This window comes from Scleropages formosus, chromosome 22, assembly GCF_900964775.1.
Source record: "Scleropages formosus chromosome 22, fSclFor1.1, whole genome shotgun sequence".
NCBI classification, from domain to species: domain Eukaryota; kingdom Metazoa; phylum Chordata; class Actinopteri; order Osteoglossiformes; family Osteoglossidae; genus Scleropages; species Scleropages formosus.
Genome location: NC_041827.1, coordinates 3147045 through 3167677, shown reverse-complemented (window position 1 = coordinate 3167677; position 20633 = coordinate 3147045). Strand labels below are relative to the sequence as shown.

General features: G+C 44.5%; 1 protein-coding gene across 1 annotated transcript in view; it reads right to left on the bottom strand.

Moving 5' to 3' along the window:
- Window positions 1-20633, bottom strand: part of ephb2b (eph receptor B2b) — a 144674-nt gene that overhangs the window by 56127 nt on the left and 67914 nt on the right. The window contains exon 3 of the mRNA XM_018725794.2: window positions 15834-16518. Coding sequence (XP_018581310.1) covers window positions 15834-16518 — 685 coding nt within the window. The remainder of the gene's footprint in view (window positions 1-15833; window positions 16519-20633) is intronic.

Sequence of the window (20633 nt, the reverse complement as noted above, 5' to 3'; positions counted from 1 at the left end):
AAGAATGGAGAAAGGATCCTTTAAGGGTCAATGAGTACTGCAGTGGTTTGAGCAGTCGTATTGTAATTTGAATCTTCGAACTTTGAATCCTGCTCCTGCTATAGCACCCTGGAGCAATTTACTTACTCTGAATTAATTCAGTAATAAATGGGTATCAATCAGTAAATAATTTTAAGCTGCTAATTGTGCTGAACTAACACTGTAAGTCGCCGTGGACAAAGGAATAAGTACAATAATAATAATAATGCAGCTTTTCCCATGGAGCTTCAATCCTGCTCTGAACTCGTGTCTTGCACTTTCCAGCTCACGCCCTGTGCAACAAGCTGGGTGGTCTGACACTGCAGCCAAGAAGTTTCTGAGAGCAACACTGTGTGTTGGAGTTGTCCTGTCTGCGGAGGACTGCAGTCAGTGAGAATATACTGGAAAATGTCTGTTTATAACGGCATAGCAGTGCTCATCAGAAAGCTTTACAATGATGGCAACGTGTCCATCAGGTCTGAATAAGAAGCTGAAAGTGGTCAAAGACCACAAGGTGAGCATCACTCCTACAGGCTCAGGTTGTTTCCCCACTGAGGCCTTAAGACTTGGGGGGTATGAGAAGAAAAGGGGTTGATGGCTGCTGGTGGGCTGCTGAAGAGGTGAAGGTGAATGGCCATTCCATTCGCTAGCATACAGGATAGAGCCTTTTGCCCGAAAAAGGAATGGCTGCCAAATCGTGAGATAAAAGCAGGGCTACTTTCCTCATTGCCGGAACCACTCCTGGGGAACCATGAACCTTCTGAAGTCCAGGAGCAGCAGAATCAGCCTTAGGGTATCTTCACTGAGACGGAAGACTGTCTTTACCCAACCAGAGAAACAAAACGCAAAGCTGAAAATGTTTTCAAAAACGTGCAGAGAGTTGCACAGAAAGGAGAGGTTAAGGGATTTTGCTAACATGCAGATGTTTCTGACACCCTTGCAATATCGTTTTTGTTATCAAGATCCCGCTTCGCTGTCACAGAAGGTCACCTAATCCAGCCAACGTGTAACAGAACTCCTGGAGCCGTTATCGCCACGGCCGGCCGTGACAGGCGGTTCGAGGATTAGTCTCGGCCTCGCAGAGACGGTGGGATTAACCAGGAGGGCTGGCGGGGAGGCCGTCGGGGGTGGGGGTGCGTACCCCATCGGTCGAGGGTGGCACAAGAGGAGGGAGAACAAGTGTTGAGCGGTAAAGTGAGGGTCAGGTGTCCATCACACTTGCGCAAAACATCTTGGAGGACACTGGGTGGGGTCAGGGGAACGGTACACATTGGAGGGGGGAATGAGGGTCCAAGAACATTTTATAGCCAGCGCCATAAACCTTTTCACCATAAACTATTGACTAAATTTGTGTTTTAAAAAAAAAAGTTTGTTGGTCTTGAGCTATGAATGCCGTCTGAGTGGACTCTATGCAAATATACACTGCATAAGGTCTACCGACATGGCCATTTCATCACAACCTTTTAATGGAACATTGACGCTGTTTAAATAGCCTCGGTGGTATGTTGGCTTTCAGTCGATGTCACGTTGAGTTGCAGCAGCACTAAATGCACTCTTCGCTATCAGTACGGTGGGTCTATGATGGGACACTGCCCTTCTGTTGGTACAAAAACACTTTTAGGTCCACTTCCAGAAGGGATGAGATGAACCATGCTGCCAAGAGGTCAAATACCTGCTTATCAACAGAGCTTGCGGGTTCCGACAAGCAGGGCTCCATTAGCGAGAGCCGCCGCTGTGTGCTGGGCTTCCTGGCTTTCAGCACCCAGTCTAGTGTCAGCAGTACCGAGGTGTTGACAGATGAGACTGACCCACAAAGGCCTCACTATGAGCCCCTACTGGGGCTCTGGGTCCTGACAGGGGTTGGGAGGAGTTTCTCATTAGCATACCATAGTGTTTCGTCCAAGAAGGCAAGTGAGCTGTACTTTTCATTCTGTATGACCAAACATATGAGCTCCTAGTTTGAGTGCTGATGGCAAGAACACAGACGATCCTTCTGTTCTGTGGATGCGATGCTGCCCCACACCTCATGCTTGGCATTGAAACGTGAGCAGGACACATTCGAAATTTAAGCGACAAGTTGTGTGAAGCCACTTCACAGAAGGATTCTGGCCTGGCTGTTAGTTGCTTATTTCTGTACGGTGTCAAAATAGATGTTTGTGAAAATTCAGAGTGCCAACTGCTTATAACGCTGCCCACTAAGATGCTCGTCTGCATCTTCTCTGGGTGGTCCCTACCCTCAAATTTAGTTCCATACCTTACTAAGGGGCCCCTGTCATAAGTCCCTTTTTTGGCCAGAGTGCTGAATGTACCCCATGGCCCTGGCTTCAAGATGTGTCCTCATGCAGCCGTAATAGGTAGACATTGCTGCTGCTCCTGCTATCTTAAACTACGGCTTGAGCTGTTTTTTCTTCTCTAATCGCATCAAATTGGTAGCCCACACCCCCATGGAACCTCACCCCTGGAGCAGAATTTTCCAAGAAAACCTCAGAACAGCTGGAGTCTTCTGTACCATGCATAGAACAGCCCTGGTCCTTGTTGTCCCACACACAACCCAAGCTGAGCTTAAGCCATGTAATCATACCACAAATCACAACCTCTTCTATGAAGACAGCCCTATACACTTTGCAGTTGCTCAGCAGGGTTCAACAGCAGGTATCCTCCCTCGAAAAAAGTGTCGTGCTGCACCATTTGTAACAGCATGTCAATTTTTATTTATTTCGTTTCCATTTTTTTCCCCAACATAAAACGGTCCATTCCGTATTGTAGGTTCTCTTTGCCACTTGGTTTACAGAATTGCATTAAACAGAGGCTCAAAAAATGATCAGCGTTGCCATGTGTGCAATCATAAAGTCTGCATGTTGCCAAGAGAGCCTGATGTATTAACTGGAAAAATTACTTGCACACAATTGGTGATTATCGTGCACAGACGGGGAGTCCAGCCTTGTCTCAAGATGGAAGAGCAAATGTACGTGTGACTTTTCTGTCGATACATACATGGTGAAGAATGGCAAAATAGGTCATGATATGCAAAACGCGTCTTAGTGGAGTCAAATCGATATGTGGCTCTGCTATATTTGGAAACAAGGTCACGATAAGAAGACGCCTGATGCTGAACGGAAAAATGAAGGACGTCACACATGTTCTGAAGACACGCCAGAGGAGCCCACGTCTTCCCAACGCTTTCACTAAGAAAAGCTTGATTCCCTCTTCAAAGTAATCAAATCCCATGCTGCTGTAAACTGTAAGATATTCTATTCGGTGTCAATGTCATGCATATATATAGAAGCAAAGCCAATAACATCCTTTATCGTATTACACTTTCAGAAACGAGAATAGGCCATTTATATTTGGTACCTAGTAAGGGTACAATGAACTACCATCTGATAAGAAAAAAAGATCAGTGAAATATAATCTAACTCGACAGTAGTTCTTTGAACCTTTGGTGTCTTCAGGAATGGCACTTAGGAGCCTAAATGGCAGGCGGCTTGGTCTATCTTGGGAATCCAGTCAATAATGCTAATGTGGTGTCCGGTGCCCGGCAAACACATTCATCATGGTGCTCCTTTACTCCTGGACAGCAGCACAATGGTGGGCTGGGGGCTGGCCAGGCCCACCAAGGGAATGCTGCTATCGCCAGATTACTTTAAAGCGGAAAAACAGAGGAGGAGAGCAACAAACAGACTAATGTCCCCTTATCTTCTCTGGTTTTGGGGAAAGAGACAATCTACGGCCCCCCAAAAGACAAACGAGTGCAAACGTCTGTCTCTGGGCAAACATTTTGGGGGAGTCATTCTTGGATGGATGTGACGCTCTGGTTCCAGTCAGTTGGCCAGCAAAAAAAGACAAAAATCTGCCTCCACTTCATATCTGAATGAGCACAGAAAAATCACTGGTAGCATCAAGTTGCTGCTTAAATAATCTACACATCTAAAGAACTAAAGAAGCAAAAGAGGTAAAGAATTCATCCCTTTGCCAAAACCTTAAGATAATGGGGTTCATAGAAGCGGTGATGTTGGCCCATTCCCAAACTGAACAAAAAGACTTCAAGCTGGTTCAGGCTTTGCATTATTTTTCTGCCTTGATTTAAAAAATGCCACAGGGGCTGAGATACAATGGAAACAAAGTCATTAATAATAAGGGGAGGGGCACTACTGTACATAAAAAGAAGCTTCTCAGCTGGAGAGAATGGGGCTCAGAGTGAAACAGTGGTGCACTCGAGTGTTGCTACACAGAGTCCGCAAGCACTAGTGTTGCAACGAAACTAACCCCAACCCCTCCCACCTGCCATCATACGCAGCTTCCACAGGACTTCAGTGGAGAAGGCGGCCAAGGCCTGGACCACAATGCACTGCACCAGTTCCAACACGTCTGCAGCACAAAGGCATCAATATGCTTTTCATCCCGCTTTTATTGCAAGCAGCGGTAGGTGGTAAATAGCCTTAGTCCTGGCAGTCTGAGTCTTCGAAAGCAATACCCAATTTACTTGCTCTCCTCTACCATGTTTCAGCTTTCAAAAAATGGAACCACTACCGTGCATTGCACTGTTGCAGATACAGTTCACGTAGTGGTTTGCATGCCATGCAACATCTCCACAATGGAGGTATGCAAAGACAAGGAGAGGCCAGATCCAAAGTCTGCTCTCGGGTTGTCAGAGATGTCCTGAATCTACACATTACCATATCATGTCCTCTAACGGGTGTTCTGTGGAGATCCTTCCGCACTGAACAGTGCAGACGTGTCAGCAAACATCACTGAGCCCTGTGGCTGAGTGCTAATGATAGACAGGACTGATATCATAGGAAATAGGTAATCACACATGTTTACAGGCAATCGGTGTCAGGCAGAGATTTGCCACTAGCAGCCACCACTTGAAAAATTAAACAAATGGATTGAATTCTTATTTATATATCCCAGAAAAATCCCAGGCCAGGGCCTTACAGAGTTCCTTCTCTGAAGAGTATTTTTTTTCTCCATAGTCAGGTTGCGTTCGGCTTGCATTTTCAGTTAAAAAAAAAAAAAAAAAAAGAAAAAACCCTATCGATGTGGTAAATCTGCTTCAGTACTACAGTCATGGAGAAAAACACACAAATGGAAACAAGTTTCTCGTCCATGCTGAAAAGTCGAACAGAAGCCCTAGAGAGTCAATTACGAGCCTAATTCTCGATCGGTGCACTGAGAGTCAACATCTGCTAAACGTTCTTTTATAGTTTCGCTAAAAGTCCTTCGTTGTTTTATTTAACAGAAGGGATCATAGACACACGTTGTGCATTCACTGCATACGCTGTGGTATTCAGCTGGGAGAGCAAGGGACCTAAGATGTAAAAGTCCATGCTTCCGAGCCTGGTTTTAGCAGCTCTGTCTTCTAAAGCACCAAGTAAAGTAACAAGAGTGGAGCAAGAGAGGTGTCCCAGCCATTAGCATTCAGCCGTACGGTTTGTTCCTATGTGAAAGACATTTAACATGAATTCCGTCAGCAAGACATCCAGCTTTTAAAATGGTTAACATGTAAAATGCTCAGAGTCACTCTGGGCAAACACCTACTCTGACAAAATGAAATGTTCGTAATGGCAGTTATGGTTAATACTCTCTATTTACAATAATCCCAGAGTTAGCACAACTCATACTGATCGCATGAGCCATCTGTGCCGCGCTTGCTATCATAGATGAGGAAAGAAATGAGTGACAGTAAGAGCATGACCTTCACTTCCTCTTGCCTTACGGCTCGACCGTTAAGGGGAAAACAACTCGCCTTAATGCTTTATGCTGTTTGTTTGCTTAGCAGCCGCTCATCTCCTAACCGACATCAATTTTACATATTCGTTATTTGCACAGCTGCGAGTTCAACAGAGCGAAACGCGCCTGCTGTCCTGGTGCTCAAGAGCGAAAAGACACCAGGTAGCAGTCTAATGCAAAGTCCAGCCACCTCGCACGCACTGCGTAGTGCTCACAGGCACATGTGTACACACGCTTGTTATCGTTGCTGCTATAGCTACTGCACGTTCTATTACAGAATGGCACTGTTTCAGAGTGCAACACGGTCATCACTGTAGGCTTAACTCATCGGACAGCAGAACTCTTTTTAGCTCAGTTCATTTGTAAATCAAAAGCCATTTTTACCCCAAAGCAATAAAAGTCAATAAAAGCTACATAACACAGTTTATTCATGGTATAGGTAATGTAATAGCTATAACAAACTGGAAAAAAAATGCAATAAATAAAAAATACTCAAAGATGTATTTTATTGAATTTGAACTTCATTAAACTTAATTTGAAATTACTGGAAATGAGAAAAAAAATCACCCTCTGGCCATTTTAAACATCCTGCATAATCTTGCATATATCAATAATAAATTAAATGTAAGAGTGCGTAACATTTTTATTAAACAAGTGCAATGCTCCTCATCTTGTTATTAATCAACCTTCGTAAACATCGGACCCAAGATGAGGTGAAATAGTCTTACTCTCTTATTCCTCATGGGGATTATTTAATTATTAGTGTCCAACTGCTCAATGATCACAAGTCATGTACACTCAAACATCAACATTTGTGCAAAACAGACTGGTGAAGAAAACACAATTAAAAATAAATAACTAAGCTGGAAAATGATTGTACCTTGGGAAATTTGTAACTACACAACTGATCATATGTGTAACTGGCCTTACACATGTGAGGAAAAAAAAGAAGCATGTTGTTCAGCACACAGGCATGGAAGTGCTCAGGTGAGCTTAGAAGAGCAGCTCATTACATTGTGTAATTTTTGCGCTCACGTGACCAGGGCTTCTTCACGTGTTTTGAAGGTGTAACCGACTTGTGAGACTGGGGTTTCTCACGCAGACACATCTGAGGGGTCTCCTATGCACTACGGCTCAACGGGCACCTAGGTCCATAGACGATCTCCCTTCCTGCTTGGCCATGTGCTGCCCCCCAGAAGAGGACGGTAGAAACACAGGATGGTGTTTTGTTTGCGTTCTTATACATCAGCATCTCCTTCCACTTCCACACTTGGACTCTGCAAAGCCCAGACCAAAGACACAAGGGACAGGAACGCTCTTGTACCACTGTCACCGCATGCGGACAGAAAGCATGCACACTTCATTGGTGGCCTTCGCAGAGAGAATGGAGAGAAACACCTTCAACTGAAAGCTCAGGAACACAGGACTAATCTGACAAAGCCAACAAGCGGTAATCCACCAAGGTGTGTGTTTCTGCGATATCAGAGAGGGCTTAATCTTCTTGTTGGAGGTTCTGACAAACATACACTGTTCAACGGCTAAGTGCCTTCAGTCCACAGACACCCGTCAGCTTATGACTCTTTTTTTAGCAGAATTCATCATTGCCTGTCTATTTGCTTGATTCTGGTGGCACCGATGAGTCTTCCAGCATCTCAGACAGCTGTTGGGTTAATTACACAGCTTCTCATCTTCTCAGGTGAACTTCACCAAATCATTGTCGGGACAATGGCACATGTACTGTGCCCAACAAAGCCTGCAGCAGGTCAAGGCCCCAGGGCTCTTGACCGCTGCATAGTAGCCACCTTTTCTGTCTACAGAAGAATGGAGCCATAAAGACGGACAAAAACATCTCTGATCGGACGTGCATTCCATTGAGCTCAGCTCGAGAAGCAATATTTTGGCTCCAGGTTCTATCCCAAACACCCCTGACTAAAGGCATGACATCGCTTTGATATCATATCCCAAGTCCTGGGGTATCAGCAGCATGCCTTCTGTGACCTTCTTCTGCTTTTAGACCTGGGGTTTACTCAATGATGAGCGCAGTACTGCCACTCAGGAGGCATCTGAATTGTGATAACCTCGGACAGGGCTGAAAATGCATTATCTGAATTCTCCCATCCCTCATCCACTATCACACTTTCAATCCTCATACACCTTCAGGAATGTAGGGGGAGGGTGCACATCTGAAGGGTAAGATGTTAGCAGCAGAGCTTTCATTACTTTGGGGTGTCTGTGAGTCTGAACGATGAGCAGGAAACCTCCCCCCAGCACATCTGGTTTCTGGCAAGCAGAGCAATGACTTCTCAAGCTGCACCCCAATTTGTTGCGTTACCAAAACTTCAACAAGTCCTCTCCTGACTTCATGGACCTCACTTGCCCAAAGCATGAAACATGACTAAATAGACACATGCACGCACACACACTTACACTACATTCACAGAAGTATATGTAGTATAAGCATAAACTACTTACATATAAATTATAGGCAATATCAGTGATATATATATATTTCTATACTACCACACAGTCCTCTTCCAGTGTCACCCTTTAAAATGGAAGCTCTGTATAAGACCCATATAATGTATGTCTATGACTGACACTCCCATGTCTTCTTGCGTAATGTCAGAAAAAAATATTCCAAGGAATTTAGGTACTCTCATGTCCTTGTTTGACCTTGAAGATACCTAAACATGAATGTACCTTCTGTTAACAGGAAGAGTATCTAATAAGTTGTATACTGGAACACCAAGGCACTGAGTGGGCATGCTCCAGGTGATACGACAACTGAGTCTATGATGGGGACAATTTGATGTTACGTGATGTTCCAGAATCCTCAAAGTTCTCCAGGTGGGGGGGGCTACCTTCAATTCCCATTGTTCATGCAGGCCCCTAGTGATAAGTCTGCTCTTGAGCTCAGGTCACAGAAGGGTCCAGTAAGGATCCCAGAGGTTGCTGAAACACAATGGTGGTAGTAGGGCGTATGTGTTTCTGCTGGAGAGAGGTGTTTTGTCTGATTATCAGAAACCAGGAGAGGTATTAGTGCCTACAGAATGGAAGATGTAAAACTCAATCTTTTGGTCTGAAATAAAACAAAGATGAGCTAGAAGAGAGAGATGACTCTAACCTCCATCGTCTGGCAACAAGAAAGTGGGCCTAAACAGCAGCGTTGTCTATTTCCATATGGTGGAAGGTGGCCTCCCCTCTGTAATCATAAAGGATATTTACATTTAATATTTACCATAACATGCCACATAACATGGGCAGCAAGGTGCCACAGCGAGCAGTGCTGCTTTCTCACAGTGCCTGGGTGGCGAGAGTGACCGTGGATTCAATCCCTGCTCAGCATGTGTGGAGTTTACATGTTCTCCCTGTCTCTGCATGGCTTTCACAAGGGTGCTCTGGTTTCCTCTCATACTTCAAAGACATACAGTTCAGGTGAATTGATGATGCTAAAATTCCTTTAGTGAGCGAATCAGCGTTTGCATGTGGTTGCACTGCAATAGACTGGCCTCCCATCCAGGGTGTACCCCACTTATGCTTGGGCGCAATGCTTCCAGGATAGGTTCCAGGTCATGACGACCCTGCTTAGGACAAGCGGTTACAGAAATTGAATTGACACACAATGCTGAACATCCTCACAGGTGACACTGTCAGATCCAGAAAATGTCGGTTGGCAGAAGTGCAGTGAACCGTTCAGCCTGTTGTGTCCAACACTGAAAACATCTGGCATGGCTGAAATCTCCATCATGGCTGGGAGCAACAGAACAAAGGCATATCACCCCCACCCACCCACCCCTCGAGCCTCAGCAGGTAGCCACTGGTTTCCCAGGGCGCTCCCGTAACACTGAGGAATTGCTCTTTTTTAGCCGCAAACATCCATTCCCTGACAAATTAGAATGTCGGCTGTCACCAGAAACACTTTCCATTTCCAGCTGAACCACAGGAAAGAGTCTGTGGGCTAAAGGAAAAATACCACTGGCTGAAGTTTTACTGCTGATGTTTCCATTTAGCAGTAAACAAAGAGGGAGAGTGTGAGATTGGGGTGGATCTTTAAAGTTTTAGTGGGACTCAGGATGTCCCGCTGGAGGGCCCAGTACAGTTGCGTGCTCATGTAGCCATGCTCGGTCCCTTGTGGCCAACCAGTTCGGGCAAGAACCAGCTCTGTGCTCCATTGCCCTCCGCAAGGCCATCAAGAGCAGGAGAAAAGCAGGAGAAAAGAATCCCCATCTTCTCCCAACTTTCACCTACATTTACTTAATGTATTTTCACTAATTCAGCTTTCGGAGTAGCGCGGTTTTATAAGCAGTGCAGTAGTAAGGGAAGCTTGGCAGGATCGTGGTTAATGCTGGAGCTCCCAGGAGTGACCCTGCTGTGGTACCTTTGAGTGAAGTAAAGCATTTAACCTGAATCGCTGTAGTAAAAATACTGTATGCAGACCTGGAGGAAGTGTCTGTGGTTTTGGAAAAACGACTATAAAAGAACTAAAATAGGAGAATATTGTCAATATGTGATAAATGCAATGTGAATATATTCGCAGTGGAAAATAAACTTTTTTTTTTTTTGCTCTGGATGAAGTCAAAAGTGTCCTTGTAGAAAGACCCCCTGTTGCAAGAAGTTGGTAGTGTGGTGGCTACAGCTACTGTCTTTAAAGCCAAAAGTTGCAGGTTTGAGTCCCACCTTCTGCTGCAGTACCCTTGATCAAGGTACTTATCCGAAATTGTTCCAGTAAAATTACCCAGCCCTATAAATGGGTAGATAACTAAATCACAAAATAAGCTGTTTTGGAGAAAAAAGCAGCAGATAAACGTGTGATAGTTATCATTATGAACCGCTGTCTTAACCAGCTATTCCTAATATGGAAATGTTAATGTGGACTGAAAGGGCTAAGACTGCCCTCATCGTTCATTACGGCTGACACAGCACTCCGGTCCTGCCTAACATACCATACAAGAAGACTTCCCATAATGCTCTGGCAACCAAAAAGGAAGCGTGGTAATACTCTGGCTCAACAGTTAGTCATACAGCAGAGCTCTGTTGCTAGGGAGGAGTATTTTGCCCTTTTATCCCTACAATCCTTTGTTTTCATAAGTAGAACGCAAACAACCTTGAAGGGGCATATTTGGCATAATGTGATCCAGTCAGATGGCAGGAAGAGCAGCCAAGCGCTCCTCTCACGTACCCTCTCCCAGTCACAGCTGTAAGTGGAGGCAATGTGGAAGAGCGCTGCGGCAGATTATAATAATCAACACGGACCTTTGGCACTGAAGAAGCAAACGATTGCAGACTAGACAGTTTAAAATAAAGATTTTTTTTTTACATCAGCAGTTCAGCATTGTGCAGTACGTTATTGTTTATTGCATCCTGACATTACACACACAAATATACATACTGTATACGTACATATATAAATACATATAAATATACATTGTATGTATAGTATGTGTATATAAATATGTATACATAAATAAACATATATTATATATATATACACACACACACACACACACACACACACACACACACACACAAGCAAACACTAAGCAAATGATCACCCTTCTGACTCCTCTAGTGGAGGAGTTACTACCTCTGCATTGGCTGGTTCTCCCCTATGCGTCTCTCCAGAGTTTCCACCACTGTCAGTGGGACACCTCAGCTTACGCACATCTCCCTCCTCACCCGCCTTGACCAAAAGCCCACCCTCCTGCTCATTTCTAACTCCTTTTATCTAGCATTACGTTGAACTGAGGGATTTACCGCAAATCTCCCTGTCAACCTCCTCGCTGTCTCGCTGGAAGGTCTCGTGCCCAGGTCCTGGGCCAGAGAAGCCCCTCATTGCCATGGGTGAGAAGCTTGAGAAAAGCTCCCACAGCTCCCCGGTTTGCATTTCTCTCCCTGTATTCCGTGGTGGAAATGACGTGAGACATGCGGCCTGCGGGTATTTCATTTACATTACATTTATTCACTTAGCAGACACTTTTCTCCAAAGCGACTTCCAATGAACTCTATATAGTGTTACCAGCCCACACACCTTATTCACCAAGGTGACTTACACTGCTAGATACACTACTTACAATGGGTCACTCATCCGTACATCATTTCATTATTATTGTTTAACAGTAAATACCTTTTTGGTCACTAATTTACATTACTTTTCTTTGGGCCCCTGACATCAGCCTACTGAACATGAACAGAAGACAGAAGGCAGAAGGGGTAGAGACAGAAGAAGAACAGGCCAGCAGTCAAAGATCGTCTGTATCAGTCATCATTAAAGGGGGGGGGCGGCAGTGAGGGGGCTCTATGTCTGTCTGTCCCCCAGTCACACTCCATCCAGGCACCAGCTGTCAGTAGAGAGACTTTTTTTTGGGCGAGCGGTCATTCCATGGTATTTGAAGAGCAGTTTAAGGGCAAAACTCCTTACTTAACATGTTGGGAGTGTTTCTGGATTAAAACAAAAGCAAAAAAAAAAAAAATGAACAACATGCAATCCTTGTTTCATATTAAGGTTTGTAACAATTAGCACAGACCCTATAATTTATAGTTCATAAGAGCACTTTCTTTTCAAAGGCACAGCATGGACAGAAGAACTTTAAAAATGAAGGATTGCATCCCTTCTTGGCCGCTCTTTAAACGGGGCTGTAGTTTACTGGTGAATACCCCCAAGACCATTATTTTCTTTCAGTGTTTCCAGTACAGGAAATTCAATCTGTCAAACACAATGATCACAGGACAAAAACACTTACTCTGAAACTTTGATTTCCCTAGATATTGTCAACATTTTGACAGTTTTGAAGTCACCGTGTAATTATTTCTGGAAAATCTGCCAAATGTTTAATTGCTACAGGCGTAATTACATGCTGGGTTACTGAGGTGTTCCAACAATATGACTTCAGTGCCCTACAATATGAAGCTCTTGCTCTGAGATCACTTCAGTCTGAAGGTTTTTCTCTGAGCCTTTGTGATCCACCGAAAGGAAATGGTGTACCAGCCCCAAGAGTCCATCCCTCATGAACCACTTCATTACCCAGACACCAGCGGTTAAAAGAACAGATTTTCCCAAATCATTTCATTTCAGAGCCGTAGGCACTTAGAAGGCACTGACCACAACGGGGTCTGCGGTGCTCTTTTACACAGCCATATCAGCTTTCACTGTCAACAAATACTGCAAGGGAACCAACTGCTTTCAGGCCTCCATTGATGCAATGAGTGAATAACGGACAAAAATGTGGAAAAATCTTCCCGTCATACTCCTTTTTTGTTATTACGGTGATGACGCCTTGAACTTTCTTTGACGTTACTGTTCTGTTGCATGATGTACCGGACAGCTGGTGGTGTAGCGATGCTGCCTTTGGCCCCAGAGGTCATGGGTTTGAATCCCACCTCCAGCTGTAGTACCCTGGAGTAAGGTACTTACCCTAAATGGCTCTAGTAAAATTACCCAGCTGTGTAAATGGGTAAATAATTGTAAGTCGCTTAACACCGTAGATTATTTTGAAGAAGAGCGTCATTAAATGAATAAATATACGTGCCTGTAAAATACTTAAATGTAAACATTTAAGAAAGAGTAGAAAAGTAGCTCAGCAAACAATTGGAGGTGAGCTTGTCCCATTTGTCCCTGACTGTTGAGACCCTGGACAGACAAGAAAAAGAAAGATGATGGTGTTCGAAATATTGACCTGTTCATTTATAAAACACAATTGTTTTTCCACAGCACTAATTAATGGCTTTCTTCTACTTTGTTACATATAAGAAAGAAGTCTGAATCACAAAATTGCCAATGAACAATGCTGCTCTGGCTCATTAACACAATTATACTGTGTTTAATATCATCTTAAAAACATTTACTAAAAAGCCAGGACATGGAAAGAGGACCACTGGTGCAAAGAGTATCATGTGAAGTGAGACAGCAGCCATTCTATTCCTTCAGTTTGCTTCCTTCAGCTGCACCTTCCATCTTCAGTTTTCACTGTTTCATTTTTCAACTGCAGCACAGAATAACTGAAAAGACCGGAGGGAAATGCGAGTTCGCAAATGTATGAAAAACAATCAATTTTATTTAATTGGGGGGGGGGGTTAGATGTAGCAGGTATTATCGGAGCACCTAAATGGTGTATATTCCTGAGGGGAGGATGCTCACCACGCTTGTTAAGTGCCACTAAAATAGCTTCCCGCTCCCCTGCCCATTTCCATAACCCGGCATTCACTCCCAACATGTGGGGGGGGCAACAGTGTGCTTTGCAATTCAGCCATCCCTCACTGAGCGTATTGCTGGCAATGGCCTTAAAACTTCACAGCAGTGACTCCAACACCCTTTACGGGACACTCTTGTAATTTCCACACGTGAAAACAACTCTGAGTGAAAAAGCAAGTGTTGCAGTAAAGGAACTGGAGAAAGGTTCCAGATTCAAAGCACACGGAGCAAATAATGGTACGCAACCTGAATAAAACCGGGTCAAAAAAAGGAAAAAAAAATACATAAGACACTTCCGACAATGCAACTAAATACGCCGCTAATATGAACTGGGATTTACACTTTAATGCTTTTATGCTTTATCTGCTGCGGAAAGGTCTGGAAAGACATTTTACAGGTATATGTACTATGATATCCGCAGTTTGATGGATTTAGGCTACATGTAGATCCAGGAAGTGCACTTCTGGAACTGTGCAGGTCTTGCGTGCTGCCTGCACACATAATTATTCCCGTGTAGGAAAGAGCTCCCTTATGTTAAAGTCATGCACTCGGGCCTTTCTCGACAAAAGAAAATGGTTTCTTTTCAAGCTGCAGTTGAAGGGTAAGTGTAAAATTACATCTGTTACACTGTGTAGAATATGGTAAGCAATAAATTACTTTCTAATAGCAAAAGGCTTGCAGCTACGACAAGCGTGTGATCGGGGGCCAAAAACCACGGGTCCTGTGCCTCTGTGAAATGCCGAAGAAAATTCATCTCAACTGCAGGCAAAATTCACCTTTACAGATTATTTTTCATGTCCTGCACGTCTGCTGAGAAACTCCACAGTGCAATAGACACACTAATATTGTCAGAATTTTTAGTGTGAACGCAGGTGTGCTGGAAACAAAATGGAGACAGCTGGTTGTGTAGTCCTTACAGCTGCTGCCTTTCACCCAGAGATCATAGGTTTGAGTCCCACCTCCAGTTGGAGTGCCCTTGAGCAGTGGACTTACCCTAAATTACTCCTGTAAAATTATCCAGCTCAATAAATTGGTAGTGGGGGATGTGGTGGCATGGCGAGCTTGGCGGGTCCAGGGTTCGAGCCCTGCTTGGGGTGCCTTGCGGCAGACTGGTGTCCCGTCCTGGGTGTGTTTCCCTCCCCCTCCCCCTCCCCCTCCCCCTCCAGCCTGGCACCCTGTGTTGCCGGGTTAGGCTCCGGTTCGCCGCAACCCCGCTTGGGACAAGCAGTTGTTGGCAATGGACTGGATGGATTATTAGCCTATATATTATTTAATTATATTATATGATTAACATATATTAATAAGCGGTTCTTGACATTGGTTGGTTGGTTGGTTATAAATTGGTAAATAATGGTAAGTAGCCTACCATTGTAAGTCAGTTCGGAGAAAAGCATCAGATAAACAAATAAATATAAATGGGAACCTTCCAGAAGGAACTCACACATATTGATTTCTGAAAGCTGTAGGTTATGTCATCACAGGACCACCTTTGGAAACTTATACAGGTAAAGCAAAACCACACAGAGGGATAATGCTGCTGTATGAGGTCTAGCTATGCCTTGATAATGAATTTGACTGTATTTTTAGGATAACAGCCTCTGTCAAGGAACATCACAGCACGGTGAAGCAGATGGGTCTTTAGCACGAGAGACAAAGATGGTCATGGGATACTAGCAGCATATGGGGAACCGCTGGTCAGACGAGGCCAATTGCATATGAGGTATAATTGATCACAGGAGACCAATAGTGTATGTCGTATCATTGATTGCAAGAGACCAACATCATGACATACCAGTGGTCACATGAGATCAAGAGCATATGAGATATTATTGTCCAGATGAGAGCAGTCTGGCGGGAAACAGAGAGCCGAAGGGAAAGTAGCCATGATGCTTACCTCTGCAGACGGTGCCATTCTCTGCAGCCTCATAGCCCGATTTGCACCTGCAGCGACCAATGGGCACCATCCAATCACCGTCGCCGTTGCAATACAGCTTGATGGGCACATCCACCTCCTCAGCATTGGGCACACATGCCCCCCACGCCATCACCAGGGAGGTGGCGTCTGCTCCCGAAAGAGTCTCCTGAAAGATGGCACCATTGCGCACCACGCGTGGGCACTTGCGGTAGAAGACGCGCACGGCGATGAGTGACATGCAGCCACCATAGTCTTGAAAGGCCAGGTAGAAGCCCTGGCGGGAAACGGGGCCAAAGCTGCGCACCTCTGTGTTAATCTTCATCACCCGGCCACCCAGGTCCACCTGTGAGAAGCTCTCATCGGCAGCGATGGTGTCCACTTTGACCCAGGGGGTCTCCATCCAGGCCGGGAAGGTCTTGGTAGCCACATCTGAGTCGGACTCGTAGTAGTACAAGTTAAAGGTCTCCTTGCAGGAGCCCGGCACGTTTGGGATGCTACTGCAGTCTCGAACTGAGAATTTCATCTCCACGTGGATGCGCTGGGCTCCGCGTCGATGGATGTACTTAGTGCGCACCCAGTTGTTCTGGTTGCTTTCGAAGACGTTGCACACCTGGTAGGTACGGATGGTATTCATGTTCTCATCGTAGCCGCTCACTTCCTCCCACTGCCAGATAAAACACACAGACAAAGACTTTCAGTGACATATCGACCGCATCCAACACCGAACATGGGCAGCTGGAAGTGCAATGGTTAGCGTTGCTACCATTGGACCTAAAGACTGTTGGTTCAATTCCCACCTTCACCAGTAGTGATCTTGAGCAAGATACTGACGCTAAAGCCGTCAAGGACAGCTGGTAGTGTAATGGTTAGAGTTACTGCCTTTGCATCCAAAGGTTGCAGCTTTGATCCTCAGCTCCAACTGTAGTACCCTTGAGCGAGGTACTTACCCTAAATTGCTCCAGTAAAATTACCCAGTTGTATAAATGAGTAAATGATTGTAAGCATGTAATAACTGTAACCTTAACACTGAAAGCTGCTTTGGAGAAAAGTGTCAGATAAATGTAAAACGCTCCATCAGTATTATCCAGGTGCAATAACAGGTAAAAGACAAGTAGCTTAATAGTGTAAGTAGTTTTGGAGGAAATCCCTGTTTTTTACTTTTTAAAAACTCTCCTCTCCCATTTGCAAAAATTACTACCACCAATTGATAAGGAGAACAATAATACATTTATAATCCTCAGATATCTAGCAAAACAAGCTTACTGTAGCAACTAAAACAAAGTATTGTCTCTCAGGAGCTGTTGGACTTTGACTGTTTTCCTGAAAGAAAAGCGTGTGCATTACACAGCCATTCATCATCCATAACCACTTGTCCAGTGCCAGGTCATGGTGGTCTGGAGCCTACTCCAAAAACATAGGGCCCGAATTGGGGCACACCCTAGACGGAATGCCAGTCCATCGCTGAGTAATCAAACATTCATTCACTCCCACACACATATCCTAAGGGCAATTTAGAGTGACCAGTTCACTTGCAACCATTTTTTTTCCATGATCTCCTCATGTAACTGCAAACTTCACAGGGAAAAAGCTCATTCAAACCAACATCCAGCTCCACAGCCCAGGAGGTTTGAGGTACTAACACTACCTGCTGTGCCACCATGCTGCATCAAATATACTATTTCAGTTAATTTAGACACAGTAGCTACTAAACAATGGAGTTACAAAACTTTTCTTAACACTTCCCCAAACTACTCTAGTAGACTGCAGTCCATCTTCCAGGCCAAGTGTGGGCTCACCTCAACCTACTAATCACGGATGTGCGCAGGTTATTATGCCTAGTTCAAGCAGCGTGTTGTGTGCTCCAAGAACTCGGAATTTTTTGGAAAACAAGAAAATTTGCCAGATCTGGGAACTAGTGGCGTGGTTCTCAGCCCCGGGTCTAGAGCCCATGCTGTAAACTACACAATCTCTGTAAACACAATTAAGAAGACCAGTTTAAAGAATCAAGCCTTCTGGGATAAATCAAGTACAAAACATCTCAGTTGTTAGAGAAAACAAAATTCTTTCTGTAATTCTAACAAGAGGGAAATTCGATAAAGCAATTTTATAAGGGTAGTGACATTGTTAGCGCAGTTAGCGTCATATAAATCAAACAATCTCCGGCGGCCGAAAACCACAATGCGTACGACACCCGTTTTATTTCACTTGTTATTTATTTCAACATCTCAATAGGTTTGGTCTGGTCTCAAGGAAAGACTGCTCACTCTTGAAGCTCAGGCACTGAAACATGTGGAAGGTGGAGACACTTCACTTCACATGGATTAGATAGGCATACATGGAAGGTTCTAGAGCTGGAAGGGCAAGACATCAGAGCCAGTTGCAGCAGTCACCTGAGCCACCTTTTCGAGCTGGTTCCAGCAGGGAAGGTGTCGAAGCTATGGAAGAAAGTATACCCTTTACCCTCACCAACGCACAGCATCCTTTCCTTCCACCATCTCTGCTCTTGGACCACCTTGTAACAAGGCGTTACGTACCTCTAAGTCCACGCCATGCCCCCGCCCTTAAACCCCCTTGGGCCCCTCTTCACTCCTCACTTAACAGCTGACATAATTCCCCAAATTAGTCACAGCTTAATGAGGATTTTGACAGGAGAGGAGGAAGGTCAACCCCCAAGTTTAAGACCTCACTTTTATAAAAATTTCCCTGTTCTAATTAGAGCCGCCTTTTTCTGTGCTTTTGTTCCTCATTCCCGTGTCCCAATTATTTCCCGCACAAAGCCATGAATTATTCAGAATAGGTAAAACTCATTAGCAGCAGCACTTAAACGTAAAATATTTACTTCCTATCAATGTGTGCGGGGGTGTGAACGTAACGTGGCCTTGCAGGGGGGGTAAAAAAAATAAATAAATAAAAAAAGTCACCTATTCAATTCCCCAGTTATATCACAAAACCCTCTCTGAGATTATGACACAAATAAAAGTACCTAACAAAACATTAAGAAGCTTTCAGCTTGGGGAGATCATACAATAAAGACACCACAAAGCGATATTTTCGAGAACTGTATCAATATCTACCTTTACCGTGTTCTGTACCACACTTAGAGAGAATGAGTCCCAGTTAATTCACGAAGTAACAGGTTTCAATTTAGTTCACTTTGGACCTTGTACTCATGCCAAACTTGTCCAGGACAATAAGTGGCCATTGACCTTCATCACCTCACCCCAAGGAAGAATGATCTTTTCAGTAACATGATGGCGGAGGGGGGTGCTCAAAAGGGTATAACATCCCCCTGTTTTTGCCCTAACTGTTCTGACCAATCAAATCAACAATGGACAGAAGTGGCATATGAGAGCGCCAGAGTGAAAAAGGGGGGGTGGTAAAATGCCAAACAAACCTCTTTTGATAGTGGGCCCCTCTTTGTCTTGCCACAGCTCTCCTGCCACTCTTGTCAGATGCAGCCAAGGGAACCAAATGGAGCATAATGAAGGGCCAACGATCAGGCGCCGAGTGTGAAATTAGAAGAAACGTCTTCATTTTCACAGTTTTTCTTCCCTTCCCTCGCTCTGTGCCAGAGCACGGCCACGGAGTGGTCATGTGTTTTAAGGTATGGAGGTGGTGGGTGGCGGGGCTAAAGGGATTAAGGCCTATGCGGTGAGGCTGAGAATTACAACACACACCTTCTGTTCCTCATTAATCTTTTTTTTTCCTCCCCTTTATAACCACAATGGTTTTTACATAAAAAGAGTGACAGACTGGAAATTACAGTTGTGTTAACTTAAGCCCAGTGTAGAAGAACTACTCAGACTTTTGAAGTTTTGGGATCTCAGCAGGCTGGCAAGATGGAGAACATGAGCGTTGGCTCTTTTCTTCTGCATCTTCTGCAGATTTTCACAAATGCTCTGAGCGTTACAATTTCTGGTTATTGTCATGGATTTTTCCAGAAAGCACTAAAACAGAGCAACCTTTCTGAGCATCACTAAGAATCTAAGAACTAATTAAAGTTATACCATCCGGTAACCACAACATCTCATGGGATGAGTGTACTGTGAACACAATGGGTCTTGTCTGAGCTACCCTCTGAGCTCAAATGCCACCAGGGTGTCGCCCCAACAATGTTCCTGTGACCAAGGGTCACCAACGGCACTCTCCCAAATGGGCTGGAGGGGGGCATATGTTTCATAGAGTCGCGCACAAAACACAATAAGCCCAGACACCCCACATTGTGGGCTGTAAAGCACTCGATCTTGTCCCCTATTCCTTCATGATGGAACATTGGTGGGAGTAGAGGTCCTACTTCCCTTGTTCCCAGTTGGAAAGACTGAAATATTGATGAGGCCCATGACTCTCCTGAGCCCACTTTCCCCTCCCAGAATCCATTAAGTCAGGCAATGGGAATCATCAGCAGAAGACTTAGTGGAGAATTCATTTCAGAGATCACCACAGTGCTGTGTCAGTGTCATAGGGATGTAGAAGGGATGCATCTGGGGTGTACTGGACAAGTTGTAATGATGCATTAGGATTATTTTCTGGAAGTGGCAGACACAGCGTTCAAGTGACACTGAAATTAAAGAGGTAGTTACCAAAACAAAAAACGCCAAACCAAGAGTGCATCTGCAGTTCATGTAGGTGGAATGGAAGCTGGCTCGACACGTCTGATGGCTGCCCTTTTGAATTGAGCTGAACTCGACTGTTTTCATTTCATAACGGTCTATTTATACAGCCAAGGCCACAGTTTTCCATGTCCATTTCAATTATTACATTCATATCACGTCTGCGTAT